At 43.7% G+C, this 20,022-nt stretch overlaps 1 protein-coding gene across 1 annotated transcript in view; it reads right to left on the bottom strand.

Annotated features, from left to right (window-relative positions):
* Nucleotides 1-20,022, bottom strand: part of LOC139291804 (potassium voltage-gated channel subfamily KQT member 5-like) — a 100,640-nt gene that overhangs the window by 25,640 nt on the left and 54,978 nt on the right. Inside the window, exons 2-3 of the mRNA XM_070913914.1 lie at nt 2,504-2,594; nt 1,229-1,355 (exon numbers count right to left, since the gene is read on the bottom strand). Coding sequence (XP_070770015.1) covers nt 1,229-1,355; nt 2,504-2,594 — 218 coding nt within the window. The remainder of the gene's footprint in view (nt 1-1,228; nt 1,356-2,503; nt 2,595-20,022) is intronic.

The following is a 20,022-nucleotide window of genomic DNA, read 5'->3' as shown; positions in this document are numbered from 1 at the left end:
TGCTTATATGTCCTGACGTGAAAATAACTTAATAACAACAACAACAACAACTAATACAACAATATGTTTAGTCTGAAAGGATGGCTGCTCCGTTTCTGTGATTATTGACAATATTACCAAGCCTGTTTGATTTAGTTGATTAGCTTTTCTACCAGGGGAATGAGATTGACCGACATAATAAACCTCTCCCTTACCACTAGACAGAAACCCTCATGTTATTGTTGCCTTTGTGATGACAAAGTGCTACTAGCATTAGGGCTGAATGACATGCAAAAATAAAATAATAATCACATAGCGATTATTTTGACTTTATTTATTTAACGATTTTAGCGAGCCAGACTGAAGTTAGTCGGTTAGTCAATGAAGATCCCATAATTCACTCCTCTGTCTAAGTATTGTTTTTAGAAAAGTTCCACAGGGACTTCCACATTAAGTAAAGCAGCAGCTGGGCTGTAATCTACAAACATTGTAGTTGTTCTCGTATGCATGTCAAATGTGATGACATCACAGTGTGAGAGGTAGAGTTACATGTGGAGACATGAATACACATTTTATGAGGCCGTCACAGGGAAGCAAGAACACAGAGAAAGCAACATGATACGCCTCATTTATTTATTTGGGTTGTCTGTCAAAGCCGCAAAGGCCTGATGGGACTGATCATCACCTCCGTCTGTCTCTCTACTGCTCAGGTCCTTCCGAGTTCAGCTCCTCTTCTCATTTGATCCCTCTTCTCCCTGCCTCCCTCTCTTACTTTATCTTCGCCCTTTAGTTTGGCTCACATTCCCTCAGTGCTGACAAACTGCAGCGCCCGCTCCAAAGTGTGACGATGGGAGCAGCTCACGGGACCCTGCGTGACCTCTAAGCCCTGCCCCCCCCCCCCCCCCCCCCTTCTCCTCCCCCTCCCCCTTGAGCACCCTACTGTACTTTCCAAGAAGGAGCAGAGAGATCCATGTCTAAACAGTGGAAAGAATAAAAGGCACTTAATGCAACCTCGTTACGTAAATGCTCTCTGCTCTTATGAGCTCTGACCACAACTGGAAATGACACGAGCAAACTATGGTCAATAGCGTGCCGTGTGGAGCAGTGCTTACGTCTAACATCAAACTGCGTTCACAGAGAGGACAACTGCAGTCCACTGCAGAGCAAGCAGAAGGCAACTGAAAGGGGAATCTGTGTCTGGTTCCACAAAAAGAGACCCCACAAAAGGGTGTGCGCTCCGACGACTCACCTATGACGCAGAAAGGCTTCCTGGCGAAGCGAAGTCGCCCCTGCCATCCTCTGTAGCGACAGCAGCATCCTGCCGACCAGATCCGGATGATGTACTCCAGCCCAAACACCACAATCATCACAAACTCCTGTTCAGAGAGAGTAGAAATAGCAGTTTCACACAGGCAAGGATTACATTCTAGCCATCGCCTGTCAGTGTCGATTACAAGTCCATCATGACTCATTATCGTATACATCATCAATGTTTCTGTCATTAAAGGGGACGCCAGTGCTGTATCAGATAACGACCACGACAGGTTCGTCTGTTATTGCGCGCACGCCGATTCAGCTTCCATTAGAAGACAACGCTGATGCAATTAGCGCGGTGCAATTTGTGAAACAGTCGTTACCGCCGCAGGGGCAATCATGTGCAGTGAATGTTCGACTGCATGAAAAAAAAGCGACACCTCCTTTTCAGTTACAGGCTTTTTGAAAAACATGTTGAGTCACACTAAGAGTCTTTTTAAAAAGCATTCGTGCTCTTGTGCCCACTAGGAGCTCGGCCTGTCCTCCCTGACTTTCTTCCCGAAGGCAACTTTGAACTCCATTCAGTGTTACTAGCACTAAAAGTAAGTAAAGCTCCCAGTCCGAGGGCAAACACTTAAACAAATGAGCCACTGATCTAGAAGTCTAGGTCTGCTATCTATTATAGAGGAGGTACTTTGTATAATCCTAATTCAGTACTTCACATCTCCCAGGTTTTCTATGTATGTTCCTCCATTTTCTACCTCAATATTCAGTATGTTCAGACTCATTGCCTTTAGGCAAAAAAAAGAAAGGAAGAGGTGAAGCATTCCCAAACAAAATGTTATTCCTGGCAGTGGGGAGAAGGCTTAGAAAATGGATTTAGACCTTTGTGTAGGCAAATACATTTGCACAGAAAATGGAATTGAACCAAAACTGAATATTTTGACATTTTTACAGACTCTATGACCTCTGTATTTAAAAAATTTAAAGTTTAAAAAACATCATGTTGAATTGTATGGAGTGAGGTCAAACTGTAATGACAACAATGTGCAACAGTGTTAAGCACACTATGCCATGGTCTAAAACACTGTAATAATTAAATTGGCTGTGTGACGAATGGACATGATTTAGTGTGAGAAACTACCTGATAATATTAAAATTGTCATTTTTAAACAAGAGCCGGCCAAATACACAATTTTTCAAGCAATGCACAGTATACAGATAGATCGATCTTTAGGTATCTTTGGCCGCTGGTTGTCCACTTTCTTACCAGAATGAGGAGACAGTAGGAGGAGAAGTCCTGATGAGCCGGGATGGTAGAGAACACAGAGAGGACGAGGCAGCTGAAGACCAAGATGAACCTAAACACAACAACAGAAAACAAAGGAGGGAATCATACATAAGACACACACACACACACACACACACAGGATGACACCACACTGACCAGCAGATCAAATCTCAAATTCCAAAACATCATTTCCACTGGTCGCAAATATGCTGTTGATCATAGAAATGTGCACTAAAGTGGAATTGTCCGCTGTATTTTCCTCTGCGACAAACTCTTGAACCCATTCTGGCACCGAGGGAGGACCAGAACACAAACAACCTGGCAGCACAATCGCAAAACTTATTTCCTCTCTGCAGTGAACCGTGAGCCCGACCATTATTCAATTTCCTGAGATATCAAGTTAATCATGCTTGTTTGCGTAACATGATTTGCAAGAAACAAGCAGTGAAACTGCGGCTATTGGAAAACAAGCAACATCCGACCATTTCCACACTCCGACTGTCGCTCCCGCCGCCAGGAAACCGTAGCCTTCCATCTTCATAACCATAACATCTTTTTTTTTTTTCCATCGCATAAATCTTCCAAAAACACATCGTTGTCTGAACTGCAAGCGTGGGGGTGTAGGGTTACGGTGGCTCTTGATGCTAAACGGTGAGAGCACATCTGTGTTTTATCATCTCAGATCTCCTCTTAAGCCTTCTGGAGAAAGACCGGCTGACATGCTTTGTGTGTACTCTCTCTTCCAAGGAGGGTTTTTAAGTAGAGCAGACATGGCTTCTTTTTTTTTTTTTATGTCCTGCTTCATGTTTGCACAGTTAACACATGAATAATTCAAACAGGAGACCTTTCGCTAAGCTCTAACCTTTAGGCCACTCGACTCGTGAAAAAGTGTCACTTCAAAAGGGGAGACGTCACTCTGAGGCCTCCGGTATGGGCCTCCCTAGTATGGGCTGGTAGGTGTGGCAGAAAGACCGGCAACGTTATGTGCAAATTAATTAATTAAAATGAATCTCATCCCAGTTTCATGGAACTTCACCAGTAAATTTTCAGTTTATCTCAGAGATCCAGCAGCCTCCGGACAAAGCGGTATTTACCCCTGGCTCCTCACAGAAATCTGAGGAGAAACACTCGGACGAATTCGTTCCCTGTTTGCTGCATATTTACTGGCCACCATTTATTCGGGAGTGTCTGAATTCTGAGTGTAAATAAACTGTACAGGGCCCTCATAAATGACACAGTCAAATGAAAAACATTGCGTCGTTTCCTCTGATAATCGGCAATGCAATGCGTCACATTTTATCAATGCGGAAATTGATGATGATTAATATAATAATGACTGATGGACTTGTTTGTTTGGGAGTCCTGCATCATACGGTGCCCAGCCCATATTGCAAATGCTTACAAGACGCTGGACAGAAACAACAACCCGGATGGCCACAGGACCAACCAGAATATACACTTCCACAAATTCAAAAGGAAAACATTTCAGTCTTAGCTGCCATTTTCTATAAATCTTGCTAAGACAAAAATCTAAAAATGAAAAGAGCCAACTCAACATACTTTATGACCTTCAGTCAACTGAATTTCCTCAAGTCGCTTGCTCATGGCGGCTCTCTCTTTAAATGACATGCTATATAAAGTTCTAGCAATCTTGAGCTTTGGCTTATTCCAGAACTCCTCCTTCCATTGTTCCTTATGGATCTTTAATAGTTTTTGTTTGACTGTATTTATATTTATATACACTGCAAATTATCCCTGAAAATAAAATGCAAACCACGAAGAGAAAATATTGAAGAAATATCTCTTGACCAAGGACATCACAGACCCTGAGGCTCTTCCTGCTGACTCTGCCAATGCTTTTCTTCCTGTTGAAAAGCTCATGTTTTCATGAAAGACAAATAGATATTTATAAGGAGTGGCGTATTTGAATGATCCAACCTGAAATATATATATGGTTGATCTGCTGTTCATGTTGTTTTTCGACCATGTATAATCTGATAGCAAGTCTCCATCTACTACATCATAAACCCACAATATTCAGCATTTTTTATAAATTTATTTCTGTCCCTGCCAACCAGCACAATGTCATCAGCATATAACAGAATACTAAAGTGCCCGAAGTCTCAATTTACTCTTCACTACTGAGTAAACTATTTAGTGTCTATTATACAGGGCGTTGGTAGTGAGTTAGTGGTGGATGAGTGAGCGACAGTGATTTAGGATACAGCTTTGCTCTGTCACCTCAATATAAGGGAATGTGTCCATTTTATCAAACCTGCAAAAACTTCATAACTTTCATGTTGACATGGCGAACTTGTTAGCAAACTGCTGAACTGCTTCCTTTATATACAAAAAGAGATAGAGAAATCGTTCTTTTTGTTCACTTTTCATGGGCCCAGGAGCAGTCTGAGCAGATGGAAGACGCGCACAGTTTCTGCTGTAAGCATCCGTCAAGCTGATTCATCGTACGGGCACAAATATGTTTCCTCTTCAAAACACCTGGGGCCTGCCGTTCGGATCTTCTGAGAAATGAAATCAATGCGCACAAATTACGTGCAATGTGTGCGTGCTTTCGGCTTCTCGTTTTCCAAATGTTGCCTGGTAATGTGCATGTCATTTGAAGCCAGTGAAGGAGTGGCAGACTCCGCCATTTGAATCTTTAAAAAGCTTTTGCCCAATACAAATCATTCGGCTTGCAAAAATGTCATTATTGGCAGTATGACATTGGCTCTACCCATAATGCAGTTAATGTCCATCTCCACAGCTGTGTATGAAGTAGAGACTGGGGACTCCTTATACTATCAGCCCCTTGTTGCCAAATTGACCCTGGATTATCACAGAGTTGAAAGGAAGTCTGTCAAGCTTGAAAATCTGGGGGCCATCAGGATAACATCCAGTGTTTGAATGACTCTTGTGTGAAAATGGTGGGTGTGCAGAGTGGGTCAGTGTCCCATAGTCCACAGCACAGTACAGGACTGTGCTGTTCTGACCCCAGTCGGAGCCCTCTTTGACATCCGGAGAGCCAAAATGGAGGTCAAAATTTTCCACAGCCGCGAGAATGATAATGTCATTATTTCCCGACCCATACGTTCCCTCTGCTCGGTCACATGGCTCAGAGAGCTGCTGGAGGTTTGCAGTGAATTAAAGTAGTATCAAAAGTTTGAGGTTTGCTCTGTTGACATTTCCAAAGATTATAATAATGTGGTTTTGATTGGAGGAAAACATCTAGTGACAAGCATTGTGGTGCTGTCAGCTGAAAAGCAAGCTCCTTGTCACCCGCACACCTACGCCTCTAGCACTTACAAGGTTGTCAGACCGAAAATTACAGAGTGACAATCAACTCCCTTCATCCATAGCCTAGCGCTCGTTTCCATTTTGAATATATTTACTTTAAAAGGGAGCAGGGAATTACTGAAAATCACCCCGATGCCGTCATTAAGCTCTCAACGAAGTTCACTAATGAATCCCCCAAACTAGTGTTCTCTCCGCCGGCCTTGGTCCCTGTGTGTCATCATGCCCGGCGCTCACAGGCGGCACAATTCATCTGTGAGTGTCTCGCTCCTCACTTCCAGCAGAGTGATCGCTCTTAACCTTCCAAACAGCAGCGGCCGAGAATTAAGCCAGTTTACACACACACACACACACACACAACCTCGCAATCGCAACATAGAGGCATCTGTCCTTCCACCCACTCACCACTTTCAAATGCACCCTCCACCCCTCCTCCACTCACACACGAACAGAAAGAGACCCAGCACCGCTGAACGAGTGGTAAGTGCTGCTCGGATTAGCATAATATAATTGATATGTTTGGAAAATGAGGTCTAAAACTAACGACTAATGTCCAGGACTGGTGGATAAAAACAGATAGGCAGCCCCTCTGGGGGCTGTCTGGAGGGTTTGTCCGGTGAAGGACTTTTTATTTCTACAGTGACAAGATGCAACCTCGACACCCACTGGCTGACAAGACTGAGTGCAACGTGCAAGGAACCTTTACTCTGAAAGTCATCAAAAAGGGCGGCTGTGACGACTCCCGGTCATGTGTTAATCGGGTCAAGGTGCGCTAATGGACTAATGGCGCTGTAATGATGAGATCTGATTGTGTTTCTTATGACAGATGATGAGAGAAGCAGCTCTCACTCACATGACATGCAGATGTGTCCTCTGATGCTGTCCATGGTCCTGAAACCAAATTCTGCTCCTGCCTTTTGATTGTACACGAGGGTTGTTCATCCGTCATTGCGTTCGGCCGTCTCAGTGCACCATGATGCTTTTTAATGTGATATTTAATTATCTATGTCTTTGTAGCTACTAACTATCTTTTTCGTACTGTCCAGCCATTTAAACTGAGCTGTGTCTCCGTTCCAAACAACATGATACCGTCTTCACCGGTTAGTACGCCAGAAATGAATGCACTTCACTGTGTTGTACAAACGGGAAACACCATGAGAAGCGGCACCGACAGCTTGTAGTCAGACTCTGACTTTGGAAAACTACAGCCAATTAAGGAGGAAGCACAAGGTTTTTCCAAAGATGGAGAACACTTTACTTTTGTTTTCTGGAGCTGTTTCACCCATAACCGCACACTCAAACACCTCACATCCAGTGACACTAACGTTAGTGTTAACACTCCTCGCTGAAACTAACAAGTGTCATTATCGATCAGTCTGTTATCTTTCCAATGAATAAGCATCCATTTCTCGCCTAGTGGGGGGTGGGGGTGGGGGGTCAGTGTACTCGCATGCTTTGGCAGAAGGTGCCGTTCTCAAATAGCATAGCTGGGGTTGCGGGCATAATAAAAATGGAGCACTTTTTCACTTGACTTTTGAAGTAAACGTGCGTCTGGGAGCGGGGGAGGTGTGTGCCACGTTAATGTCGGTTCTGAGGACAAAGAGGACCCTAAAGCCCAATAATAAAATACTTGTTCGGGGTCGGTGTCTGTCAGCCTTTCGGAAGTCTGTCCGTCTTGTTGGTACATTTGCTGAGTGTGTCCGCTGTCGTTCACTTGTCCCCGATCTGCATGTATTGTATTATTAGATTATTTCTTTAGAACTCAGGTGAGTAAGATATTTGTGTGATTTTCATGGTTTGGCTTTAGGTTTCAAGTGTGACGCCTTTACACTTGCTTTCAAATGCTGGTAGATTATCTCAGAAATGCAAAGTGGAATAACCCCGGAGCCGATGTGTTTTCTCTCTACAGTCAAGCAGCATGGCCACCAGGAGTTATCACAAGTTCTAAAGATTAAAACATCATCCATAAAAACTTCATCACCAATGCTCTCAACATAACTACCCACAGTGGTCTACCTTCTTTTATGGTGACCTCGTGACCTCTGACCTCCCTGTGAGGTCATGCAGCTACATTCCTCCACACAGCTGGCCATGCATTGCGTGCCTCAAAGACTTCTTTGCATTGTTGGTCTATTCCGACAGCGACGGGCCTTCTCAGTGTACTCAGCACATTTCTGAGGCTCACATGGGGGAGGAGCAGGTTTTAAGGGAGGTATCATACGCTGTTAGATTGTTATCACTTGTTTAAAGCACTGTAATTACATTCCCGGACTTTACACTCTTTCAGCGCAGTCACTCGTGCACAAACACTGTAAATCTGCAAGACAGCGTGCGTGCGAGCGTGTGTTCTGTGCGAGCTTTCAGTGTTATAAGCCACAGTGCTGACAGTGAGCCGGGGGGAAATGAGTGTGACTGTAAAAGCTCAGAGGACGCAGCTACGAGACAGAAGACGACAGAACAATTTCCATAATGCACCTGGGCGCTTTGAAAGGCTGAGCCAGGGATGCACTCCGTATTTTGTCAAACAGTGGTAAGGGGGGGGGGGGGGGGGGGGGGGGGGGGGCAGCATTGTGTCACTCCTCTCCCATTACGCTGATGGTACACACCTCAGCCTGCGAGAGGCATTCAAAGAGAGCAGAATGTGTTTGGGGGATTAGACGAGTGCAAATGAACTTGCAAAGTTGGCTCAAAGAGGGGCCGGGGAGCGAGGATTTTCATGACGTCTGACTATTGATACAGGGAGGTGTTTGTTTGTCGGTGTGCGAGGCTTTTTGCTGCGCACAGTGCTTAGAAGAGCGACACGGCACTGTGGAAATAATGCCTGCCGAGTGGATCCGCTGGTGCTCTGTGCATCCACATAAAAGAAAGTATAGCACAAGGATTTTCAAGCTGCTGTGGCTACGTTAAGAATAACAAACACTATAACGTGAATGTTACATATTTACAATGACGTCTGGTTTTTGCGGTGGGGCTGCCATGCTGTTTATGTTTGGGTTAAGGCATGACATGACAGGCATCTTGCTGATTGCCAAAACCTTCAATTACAGTTTCTTGAGAAATTCCTTTATATGTAATTTCATTTTATTTTTTGTTGCCCGTCTTTTGTTCGTGCACGCAGGCTGAACCTACGAAGCTCTGCATGTTTTGAGAGTAATTAGGAACAGGGCTGCTCTTTCCATTACATTCATGATAGTCGCCAATGCTCTCAGTTTTGCTGCTCTGCTTGAATGTGCTTCTCTCTGCCTGGGGGCGTCACAACAGCGTTACGTGTTACCAAGGGTGAGAGCTGCATGTCAGGCGGCCATACGACGTCCCAGGCTTTATAGATCACTTTGAGGATATAGGCTCTTGTAGCAGGCAAAAGCTGCTACCATGCCATGTGCTCAATGTGCCTTTTTCACAGTGAACAGTTGGTTATTTACACATCCAGCAGATATGGAGCAACGTTATCACTCATCAGCAGTTACATCACCACTTACTCAACAGCAAAAGCTGCATCACTTTTGTTTTTTTCCCTACAACGCCAGGTTGTATTTAACAAGTGTAGAGTGAGAAAACAAGACACTGTAGTTTAACACGCAGCCAGGCTACAGTTTGGAGGTGTTCACTGACCATCAGCAGCTGGATTAATGTTAGCCCCCGTGACTGCACGCAGCAGTGGAAGTCCCACTGCGGCTTTAACACACCATTCAACTCTGAACAAAACCAGGCGATTCCTGTATGTAATGGTAAGTGATCTCAAATTGTAATCACTTACTACATGGTACTGACCACTGGCATTACTGAGCAAAGTGTTACTGCCCAACGCTGAACGACACCGCAGTCTTTTATAGAATGAAAGTCCCAGGAAGGGCTGAAAACACAGGACGAGTGTGAAATGGTATATTTGTAGCATTACTGAAGGTCACAGCACTGCTGTGGTGTGGCGCTGGGAAATGGCATGTTGTCACGTTGTAATATACGAGTACATGCTTCAGCCTGTTGGTAGATGTACATGTTTTGTTTTGGGTTTTTTTGTGCTTTTACTTCCTCCCCCATCAAAACCTTGAATGCTAGGCTCAAGTTGTGCTCATTCTGCTGGATTCAGTCATTGATTGGACCTCTTCATTGAGCTCAATTTAATGTCCCCAACATATAAAAGCAACGCTCTGTAGGGAAGGCTGTTTCTTAATAACAGACCTCTGGAAAATGCACATTCTTTCGTTTATTTTCATTATTAGTATTTTTCAGCATGTTTACTTGTTTTATGATTCAGTTTGCAGTATAAAGTCTGTGTTCAAAGTGTGCAACATTTTCACTTGCGCTCTCCCAGGACAAGATTAACTACCTTAAAGTCATACAGTTGAGACAAAGAGGCCCGACAGCGAAGCTCGCTTTCAAACAGCAGTTAATTGAAACACTTTAAATATTACAACATCATGTCCTGATGTCCCAGGAAGATACACACTGGCTCTGCAGTTTTTGGAACACTGTGTGCTTGTGCAGTTTGTTCTCTTTCAGCTCACAGTGCACAGTCTTTAGAAATCAATTTTTCAGTAGACATCCAGTTTAAACCGCCGTAATTTAGATATTTTGCTCCTCTTTTTTAAAAGCCTGAATCTTGACGTAGTTGGTGTTGTATTGTATAACCAGTTACTCCATCATCTTATCTAATTTCCTACTGGGCCCAATTAGTGCAAAAAGCAGATGGACAGGGTGCATCATCCTGCGATGCTTCCCCCCTCACAGCAGCAACGGAGATAGAGTTAGCTACACAGCTGGGCAGAGATATCACTGCTCGACTCCCAAAAAAGAAACACAAGAGGAAAACAAGAGGTGCCTGTGTAGGGGCATGCACATAATCCTCTGTGCTGTGAATTGACATTCTTTTACAAAAGCAAAATGTGAAGGCGCTACGAGGAGATAAAGCCACAGAGACCACCCACGGTGCTCGACTATTTCGCACTCGTCCTTCATTTGAACACATCCAAGAGACCATAATGAAAATTCAGCTAAAACTGCCATGGGTGTACAATGAAAAGTTAAGGGCCTTTAACATGCTCGTTGGAAAAGAAAGAGCAATACATCTGGATAAAACCACAAGTGTGCAAACCCGTAAAGCTGCCTTATTCCAGTTTAATGTGTCCTGTTCTCTCATGTCGAGGCACGTAAAGAGGCTGTGCAAATTAAAACTCCATCAGCAGAGCTGTAGGAGGACTTGTAATGGAAAGTAAAGGAGGAACTGAACAATTCTGACTTCATAAATGAGCCAGACCCTGTGAGGCCTCCCACTGTTTATGAAGCTCCGCTGTGTTGTTGGTCAGGTTTCCGTCCCCATATTTACGGTAAGCACTGTATGTTGGGGGGGGACTGCAATCATATCAAATATTGCCATTGGTGTGTGGTTTTTATTCTTTTCTAAGTTGTGTCTAACAGTGTCTTAACAAACAGGGTGAAAAGGTTTCGTTAGCAATCATTGATTTCACCAACTATAGCAGGCAAATTTACTTAGCTGTAGCTCATTAATGTTAACTATGAGAGTTGTTCAAACTACAAAAAGAGTCACTTGGATGATTAAAGTCAAGATGAAATGAAAAATTCCCTTTTAGATCGCATCCCCAGTTGTTTTGTGCACCTATCCAACAATACATGCCAAAAAATACAAAAGAAAAATCAATTTCTTTGTATTCTTATATCGAAATCCAATCATGTCTTCTTCCTGTAAAACAAGATATGACGTGTGCTTACATCAGCTTGAACCAACCCCATCAGTCAATCTTCAACTTTTAGCGCCACAGAGCTAACATTCATTAGTTAGCTAGCTAGCAACAGCATGGTACGTCGGTTATGGCACGCCGACTTTTCAACGGTTAAATCCAATTCCTCCCGACGTCATGACCCGCCCACCTCCTCCTTCCTGTTTCACTTGATAATACGTCACAATACGGACGTAAGATACTCTCAAAGTGCCGTTTCATCTTGACGTTAAAATGCTCTCTACATGCAGGTGATTAATATTTATTATTTAATATTTACGCTGCGTCAAAGATGGTCGCACCAAAGAAGACAAACCACTCTGTGTAGGATAACTTTAATAGACGGTGTGCTGCATTTCAGACAGGTAGCTGGCAAGTTGTCAATAAGGTAGAAATGACGTGTAAAATATAGCTAGCTGGTGCGCAGAGCTATCAGAATCTCCTGTTAAAACCCCTGCATCTTCACAGTGAGGCGGACTGTCCTGTCAGTCAGTGAAGCTAACGCAACGTTAGCTGAAGCAGCTAAAGTCCAGAGCTGTCAAAGCTATATTTAGTGCTCGTCATTCTGACATCAAGCATTGTCAGACATGACTTTTTTTAAAGAGTTTTATTCTATTGTCAACCAATACACACAAAACACACATAAACCCAAAACCAGCAGTGTGTCGTTATACCATAACTGGACAAAACGATGTGGCTTATATCAAGTGTACTATTAGTTACTATATACAAGTTTACCTAGAAGTTGCCTTTTCTCTGAAGACTTACATTACAAACAACTATCTTATGTGACTTGTGATTATGCTTGGTTTGTGTATCTTATTTAAAACGGTGTACAGTACAATACAAATAAAGGCCTGGAGTTCCTATTCATAGAGAATTGTTGCAAATTAAATTGCAATATTTGTCAGAAAAAAGCTCAATAAAATATTTTTCTGTACTGTAATTAATGATCATAGTCATTATTTTTTCTATTAATTATTTAGTCTATAAAATGTAAATAAATATTGGAAAATGCCTTATACAAGTTCACAGAGCAGTTCAAGGTGACATCTTCAAATGACTGGTTTGATCCGACCGTTGCTTAATAGATGACTCGCACAATCAATTATCAAAATAGCCGTTCATTTTCCGTCAATTGACGAAGATTAATTGTTCAATCACTGTCTGATGGTGAGTGGCAGTGTGCATTTGAACATCTGCTTTCAAAACTAACATGTGACTGATGCGTGGCTGTTTACACCCACTTTAAATGAGCCACCTGTTTGTGCACAGACACACTTTCACATCTGCGGTCTAACTAGAACAGATTTCAGAATCACAGACCTCCTCCTACCGCACAGATCCCCATCTGGTGACTTGGCCACTCCAAATCAAAGAGAATATTTCATGTACAGTCATGTGCCGGACTGAGACAGAGATGTTGGGTACCTTGATGGGCAGCATCTTGGAACAGGAGCACTCATTAATGTGTGGCGACATGTTTAATCTGATGTAATGATCTTGTGTGGAGAGCTACAGTGGTTGCATGTGAGGGAGTGTGTCAGTGTGTATCAATATGGGCTCGTTCAGATGAATCACAATCAAGAAACCCTGCTGCCAACCGAGGCTGATGTGACGACTGGAAAAAAAGGGCCCTTCAGGACAAGACTGGCATGACTATTCATCCTCACTGCTTTAATTTGAGTATTTCTCACACACAGCTCCCATTATTCCTGTTATGGGAGAGGATATTGTCCAAAGCGATCATTGTCAGGGATTGATCTGTGTCATTTGCAAGCCTATTGATCCTATTTCACAGTTGAAAATGTCCTTAGTGACTTTCTCGTACGGTCTCCCCTCTCACTCTGATGTGCTTAGTCTGGTGGCGTCCCACTTTTCAGTGACTCTCTCCATCGATCAACACTATTTGTCTACTTTCTCCAGCCAGTGACGGGTCAATACTTGGACCTTCGGGCTCCGCCCCACCTCCAATCTCCCTCTAGGCAAACAAGTATTAATGGTGCCAGGTGAGGGGATAATGAGGCGCCCAGACATAGACTCACCGAGGTCGGGGAGTGGCAGAGACATACAGAGCTCTCATTGTCACAGCGTAATGAGAGACGGACATGGACGTCCTGGACTAACCCCGCAGAGTTTGGAAAATAATACCTTTCTGTCTTGAATAAAGGCATCACCTGTCCAGATGGTGTTCTGGCCAACAACCACTGGAGCCACCACGCTCCCCTGTGGTGTGCACGGCCACCTACTCAAAGGTCAAACTCATAGATAAATAAATCTACTGTATGAGTGGAAGATGTATCAGCCGAGGGAGAAAAAATAAAGTTAGAGGCTTCAATTCATCCAGGACACCTGCAGCAGAAAACAAGAATCTCAAAGGTCAGCAGCGTTTAGATCAAAAGCAGAACTGGTCAGCGGTAAAATGATAAAATGAGGGCCATCGTCAAGACAAATTGACCCTCTGCTTCAATCTTTAGAGCTTTAAACTCAATCAAAAACCGCTCTCTCCGAAAAACTCCGGCTCCGGGGGGTAAGCGGCCGCATACATCTCTTTCACTTGAGTATGGAGACCAGTGGAGCCGAATGCTGGGCAGCAAATTCATCCACTGCGATAGCTGCTCAGGCAAACCCCTGTGACCTCAAAATAGCAAGGACCCCATTAATCAAGTGCAGGAGTGGGCCGGTCGATGGGCTGACGTCCGGCATCCATCTCCATGCAGTCTAAATTTGGGAGATAACGAAGGATGAGGCTGATGGCGGAGAACATTAAAATGGGCTGCGCTGCTTTTGCCAGAGCAGAAGTATTAATCAAACACAGATAATACGTTGTGGCGACAGCTTTTCAATCAACAGGCAAACTTTATTTTTTAATCTGCAGCTCCTCTTTTCTGCTCATTTTCCTCGGTGGTAACTGATGCTGGAGGATGGCATTTGGATATAATCAATCGTTTTGCACCACAAACGACAAAGAATCTCTCTCTAAAGCATTACGCCGGTGAACTTAACACAACCACACTCTTCAACTGGGCTGGGCCCGTCTTAACATATGCTTGCAAACACCTTCATCATATCAACTTTATGAGGAGATAATATTTCAGTGTTGTGTTCACTGCCCCCCCCCCCCCGAGTGGCCCCAAAAAAAGTGTGCAAGTTTAAAAAGCATTACTTCACAAATACCGTAGAAGTAAATCATTTAAAAAACACCGTCATTGGATATAATCCAGGGTTTCTGCAGTAAAAAACAAACAATGCAACCAGTCCACCAGAAAAAAAAGGGGCATCATTGCTGCTTTTAATCTCAACTCACTGAAAAGGTTCTTTTCCAATTTCCAACGACTGCTTGGCTCTTCTGCTCTGTGATCAACTAATTGGATTTCCTGTGCAAGCGTCTGTAGAATAGTGCTCTTTTGTTTGTCTGTTCAGCCATAGTGCCTTCCTCAAGCAATTTACATATCTATATCTATATCTAACTTCCTGTTCATGAAAGGAAGGGTGTAAAGGTTTCAGATTTCAAAATCTGACATCCCCACTTCTACATCTAACTTTTTACAAAGAAAAATACACCACGACGCAAATAAATTACATGTATCTACATATAACCTTGCTGGCATCGATGCCCACAAACCATCGAATCCTCAATGGAGGGTTTGTGTGTGTATGTAAAGTTTATGAGCATAAACACACCAGTAAGGTGAGAAAGAAATGCCTTGGAGGCCCGTACAGTATTTACTGTGAATATCTGTCAATATCTCGAGATCCACCACAAGGCCAAATACACCAGTGTTTCCCAGAGGAGCAGGAAGCCTCGGGCAAGACCACAAATGCACGAAAAGCAGAGAAAAAACAACAACAACAACTGGGCACAAGATGGCTGTCAGAAAAACAAGAGTTAAAGTGAAACTGGATGATTCGCAAAATAATCCCCCACCTCCCCCATTGCTGTTTCAAACACTGGGCTTCTTTTCCACCTCTGGTATTGTGACAATACATCCAAACATGGAATAATCTTCCAAAAGATTAACACAACATTTCGGTCAAGAGAGAAATTAATCACACAGCTCACACAGCTGATGATAGAATGTCTCATAACCTGCCCATGAAGGCAACACATATTTCAGCTGGTAAAACCTGCATCGGAGAAATACTACCACTTAAATTCCATTCAGGTCTTTAGTGGCAGACTGGGAGTTCAGTCATTGAAAATGCGATAATGCTGTGATGAATGACCTCTGGGTGACGTGACAATGACCTGCAGGGGAACACTAAAGGCTTCGCAGAGATTCCATAACTCCAACACTGATAAAATGTCATGAAAATATACAGAGGACTACAAGGAGGACTAAGGGATGAGGCGTTAACGATTCTCAGCAGATCTCTGATGTAACAAGGAACATGACTGAGTGTCAGCATCTCTAATGGCAGCCACTATAAACCTAAAAGATCATCAATCACCTTATATCATACAATCTGCCGGTCACTGCACAACCCGTAGGAGAAAAATAGTTGGAATGGAAATGGTTCCATTGTATGTCACTTTTAGCAGATTTCTCATTAAAACCATTCAAATAATCTGGATTCAGTGTTTCGTTCTCCACTCGAGTTACTATAAAACCATCGGTCCAGCATCACCCCACCTCACCCAGTCATAATCTCTTCAGAGATCGTGGTGATAGTGTCACATCCAGTTTTCTAAACATAGCCTCACAGAAACAGCTGACCAGCATGTACGATCCCTGATCCAGTTAGGGCGAAACATGAGAAAAAAAACAGACATCAACCATTCACATTTATAGTATTTACACTTTTATTTCTAAACTAAAATAGCTGTTGGGGGGACCGTTTGGTGGAGCATGAAACAGTTGCTATGTAGATTCAAGTTCCTGTAAATAAAGATACAAGAATATGTCAAACCTCTTTTTTTTGGGAAATATGGGCAAAATAGTCGTTATTTAAAAAGGATTCCAACAACCGCAGATTTTTCACTTTTATTGTCAAGTGCAACACACACACTAGCCACGTCTCATAGTGTCATGTCATTAAGCGCCTGTCACTTGGCACCCGCAGCACACACCAAACACATAGTACAGACAAAAGTCATGAAGTCAGTAAAGTAGCTGGAATTGTTGCTTTTCTGAGGGGTTGATGCACTTTGATACCGGAAAATTGGACAGTGGTGTTTGCTGAGTTGATGTGCGTCAACCCGCAATGGTGCACATCAAGATGCTAGTGGTCTGCAGCCATGCTACCGGCACAGCGGAGCTAAACGCTAATGTTGGCATGCTAACATGCCGATGTCAAGCAGGTACACAGTTTACCACGTTTACCGTCTTCATTCAACATTTTAGCGTGCTAACATTTGCTAATTAGCACAAAACACAAAGTACAGCTGAGGCTGATGGGAATGTCACAAACCAAAGGACTGGACAGTGTGTGTGTGTGTGTGTGTGTGTGTGGGTGTGTGTGTGTGTGTGTGTGTTGACTGATTCTGGTCTGGCGTCACGACATCAAACGGCGGTTTCTCGGTTGAAAAAGCGATTATGCAATGAGCGCCGCGGGGGGGAACTAATAACAACAAAGGCGACCGCTATAGACAGCATAGATGCTGCTATCGAAACAGATGACGGCATAGACGGCACGTCTTCTCAATATCTTCCGACATTGTAAGCTTGGTTTTACTTCGCTCTTCAACCCCCTGCAAAACCAGTATGTTGACATATGATATCAGACAAGCAGGTGTCACTACACAAGAAACAATGAGTACGGGAAGTGATTTATTTATTTATTTTTACAAGTGCTGCCGCAGCAAAACACGAAGCCTCCACCGCAGCAGGCAGAAGACAAAATGACACAGCTTCAATTTTCGCCTCCCATTTGTCTTTTTGCCAACAACGGCGCCATCAGCTACCTTTTGTTTCCTCAAATGACAGCGTACAGATTCTACACACACACACACACACACTGAGTCATCCGAGCACTTGTATCACTCTGACATGCACTGTTCATTAAGCGGGTGGTTGGAAAGTACAAATCAGCACATTTCCACTCACGCCACTGCAAACATTTATTTCTCCCTTTATATTTCGCTGCATGCAGAGATGATAAAACACAATTACTGAACAAACCTCACAATAAGGGACTTGGGAGTGTTTCCGATACACTGCTCTGTGGCTCTCTCTTCTCCTCCATCATTTCATTACATTGTGTGGGCCCCTTGTAAACTGTATGCGTAGGCCCTTTCGTCACGATTCGCTGCAGAAGGAGAAACGTACACAATGGCTTTTTGAAGCATATTCAGCCCCGAGCCATGACACCAGGTTGGAGATTTACATTATTAAATCCCAATATGACCAGGTGAGACCCAGCCCCTGGTTCATCCCTTTGCTCCCGATTCATGGAGGTGAATAAAGGGCAATTAGGACAAACAACGGCTGACGAAGATGAATAGGCGGACAAAACAAAGAGGAGGGAGGCGTCAGCGAAGTGCTGACAGGCCGATGCATACCTTCCCGCCATCCACAACCTTTAGCCACATCGCCACACAAAGGTGGAGGGCGGCCATTGTCCAAAGAGGAGCTCACCCACGGCCTCTGCTAACTCGACTGCAACAACACTCGACGAGGTCTTCGGCACCGCTCTGGCTCTTGCGGCATCGAGGCGGTGAGAGGGATGAGAAGTGATTGATGGCGGTCTAACCGCTCCATTGATCTCTCTGGCTCGGCCGACAGCAGATATTAGCGGCCAAGGAAGCACATGCACCTGATTGCATGCCACCGCTCATGGGAAAACCATTTTCTGTGGAGTCCTGTGGAAAAGCAGTACACTTCCTGTTCAGTCGCAGAGTGGTGAACAGCACATTCTTTGGCGGGCCCTCAGTGTCTCTGTTAAAGGGATTTGTTATACCGTTTTTACAGAGTGGGTACGCTTCAGACCGATGCGTGCGACTGAGAGAGCTGCTCGGTTTTTGTGGAAACAATAATTGAGGTGCCAGATAATCACGCTCACTGTTTTCTGGAAAAACTGTTGACTTTTCGGTTCAAGGTAATTTGAACTTCAAGCCACCGTGGTGTAACACAGAAATCAGAAATCAAAAGCAGCAAGGAAGAAGCACATAAAAAAAAGAAAAAAAAAGCATTCCAATATTTCAGAGTGACAGAAAAATGTTCTGGTGAAAGGTTACACAGAGAGACATTTTATAGTGCAAGATTGGTTTTTAATAACCAGGCAAATTCTTCAAATGAGGGGCATTCACTAGGTCAGGCAGATAAAACGCATAAATACAGGAGCTGGTTGGCTGTTTTTGTTACAGTAACAATAACAACCTCACAGTAAATTACAACCGGGCTCAAGCCACGAGCCATGATGAGAGACAGCCCCAGCGAGCCAAATGGAAAGATGATATAAATCTGAGATGCTAAATCTATTCACTTTAGAATGCACAAGTTGGAAATTATGAGACGTTTTTTGGTTAAAGGGTGTGGGGAGGATGAGGTCGGAGATGGAGGTATTTTCCATCCATTAGTGGCATAGCATGAGATACACACATAATTCACTTTCCACATCTTCACCCAATTAACTAATCGCATCATAATCGAGCGAGCTCTGGCTGGATGCTTCACGTCGGTGAGAAGTTATCGAGCCCCGAGAGCCAAGCAAAGCTCTTCTCATTCTCACACACACACACACACACACACACACACACACACACACACACACACACACACACACACACAGAGACATCCAGCAGGGAGCTGCATATTGTAAGCTAAAATTATATGAATGAAAACAGTTGATGCGACAAAATGGACCGTTTCCAAACACATTCTGGCAGACGTTAGGCTTCTCAGATGAAGTATTTTTAAAAGCAGAAAATATGAATTAATAATTAATAATGCCCGGCGTTGTCGGCATTGACGCTTCTTTGCAGGTTTTGAAACCAAAGAAAAAAGCACACCGATGTAACAAGGGGAGAGAAAGAAAAAAAGAGGTAGGTGTGTAGTTGTTTCTGTAAGTTGACTTACAGAAATAACAACAACCCTTATTTTTTTTTGTAATTATCATATTTCCGGGCGCAGGGTTAAAAGACCATTAAAAGATCATTGCGCATCATTTGTCAGTGACTTCCAAAACGGTTACAAATCACCCTTGGGAAAAAAAGACGCTGTGGTTGATGTTTGGCACAAAACGGACTTGTTTGGAGAACGATCGCGGTCACAGGGTCAGGGCTGATTGTCGGGAGGGGAACAGGGAATGGACAGTGAGCTCCTGTGTCAAAGTCCGAGTCATTTTGTTGACCCATTCAAACACCGTGGCGTCTCTATAACAATGTGACACCTCACCTTCTTTTGACAGACACGAGGCATCATTTCCACGACCGCCGGAGGCCTTTGTCAATTGAATGTTAACATTTCGTTGCTTTTGGGAATTCGCTGAAACGACGGATGCTGCCGTTTTTTCTTGGATTCATGTCTCGAC

The sequence above is a fragment of the Enoplosus armatus genome, chromosome 2 (assembly GCF_043641665.1).
Source record: "Enoplosus armatus isolate fEnoArm2 chromosome 2, fEnoArm2.hap1, whole genome shotgun sequence".
In the NCBI taxonomy this organism is placed as follows: Eukaryota; Metazoa; Chordata; class Actinopteri; order Centrarchiformes; family Enoplosidae; genus Enoplosus; species Enoplosus armatus.
Note: the sequence above shows the minus strand (reverse complement) of the source record. Positions and strands in the feature narration are given on the sequence as shown.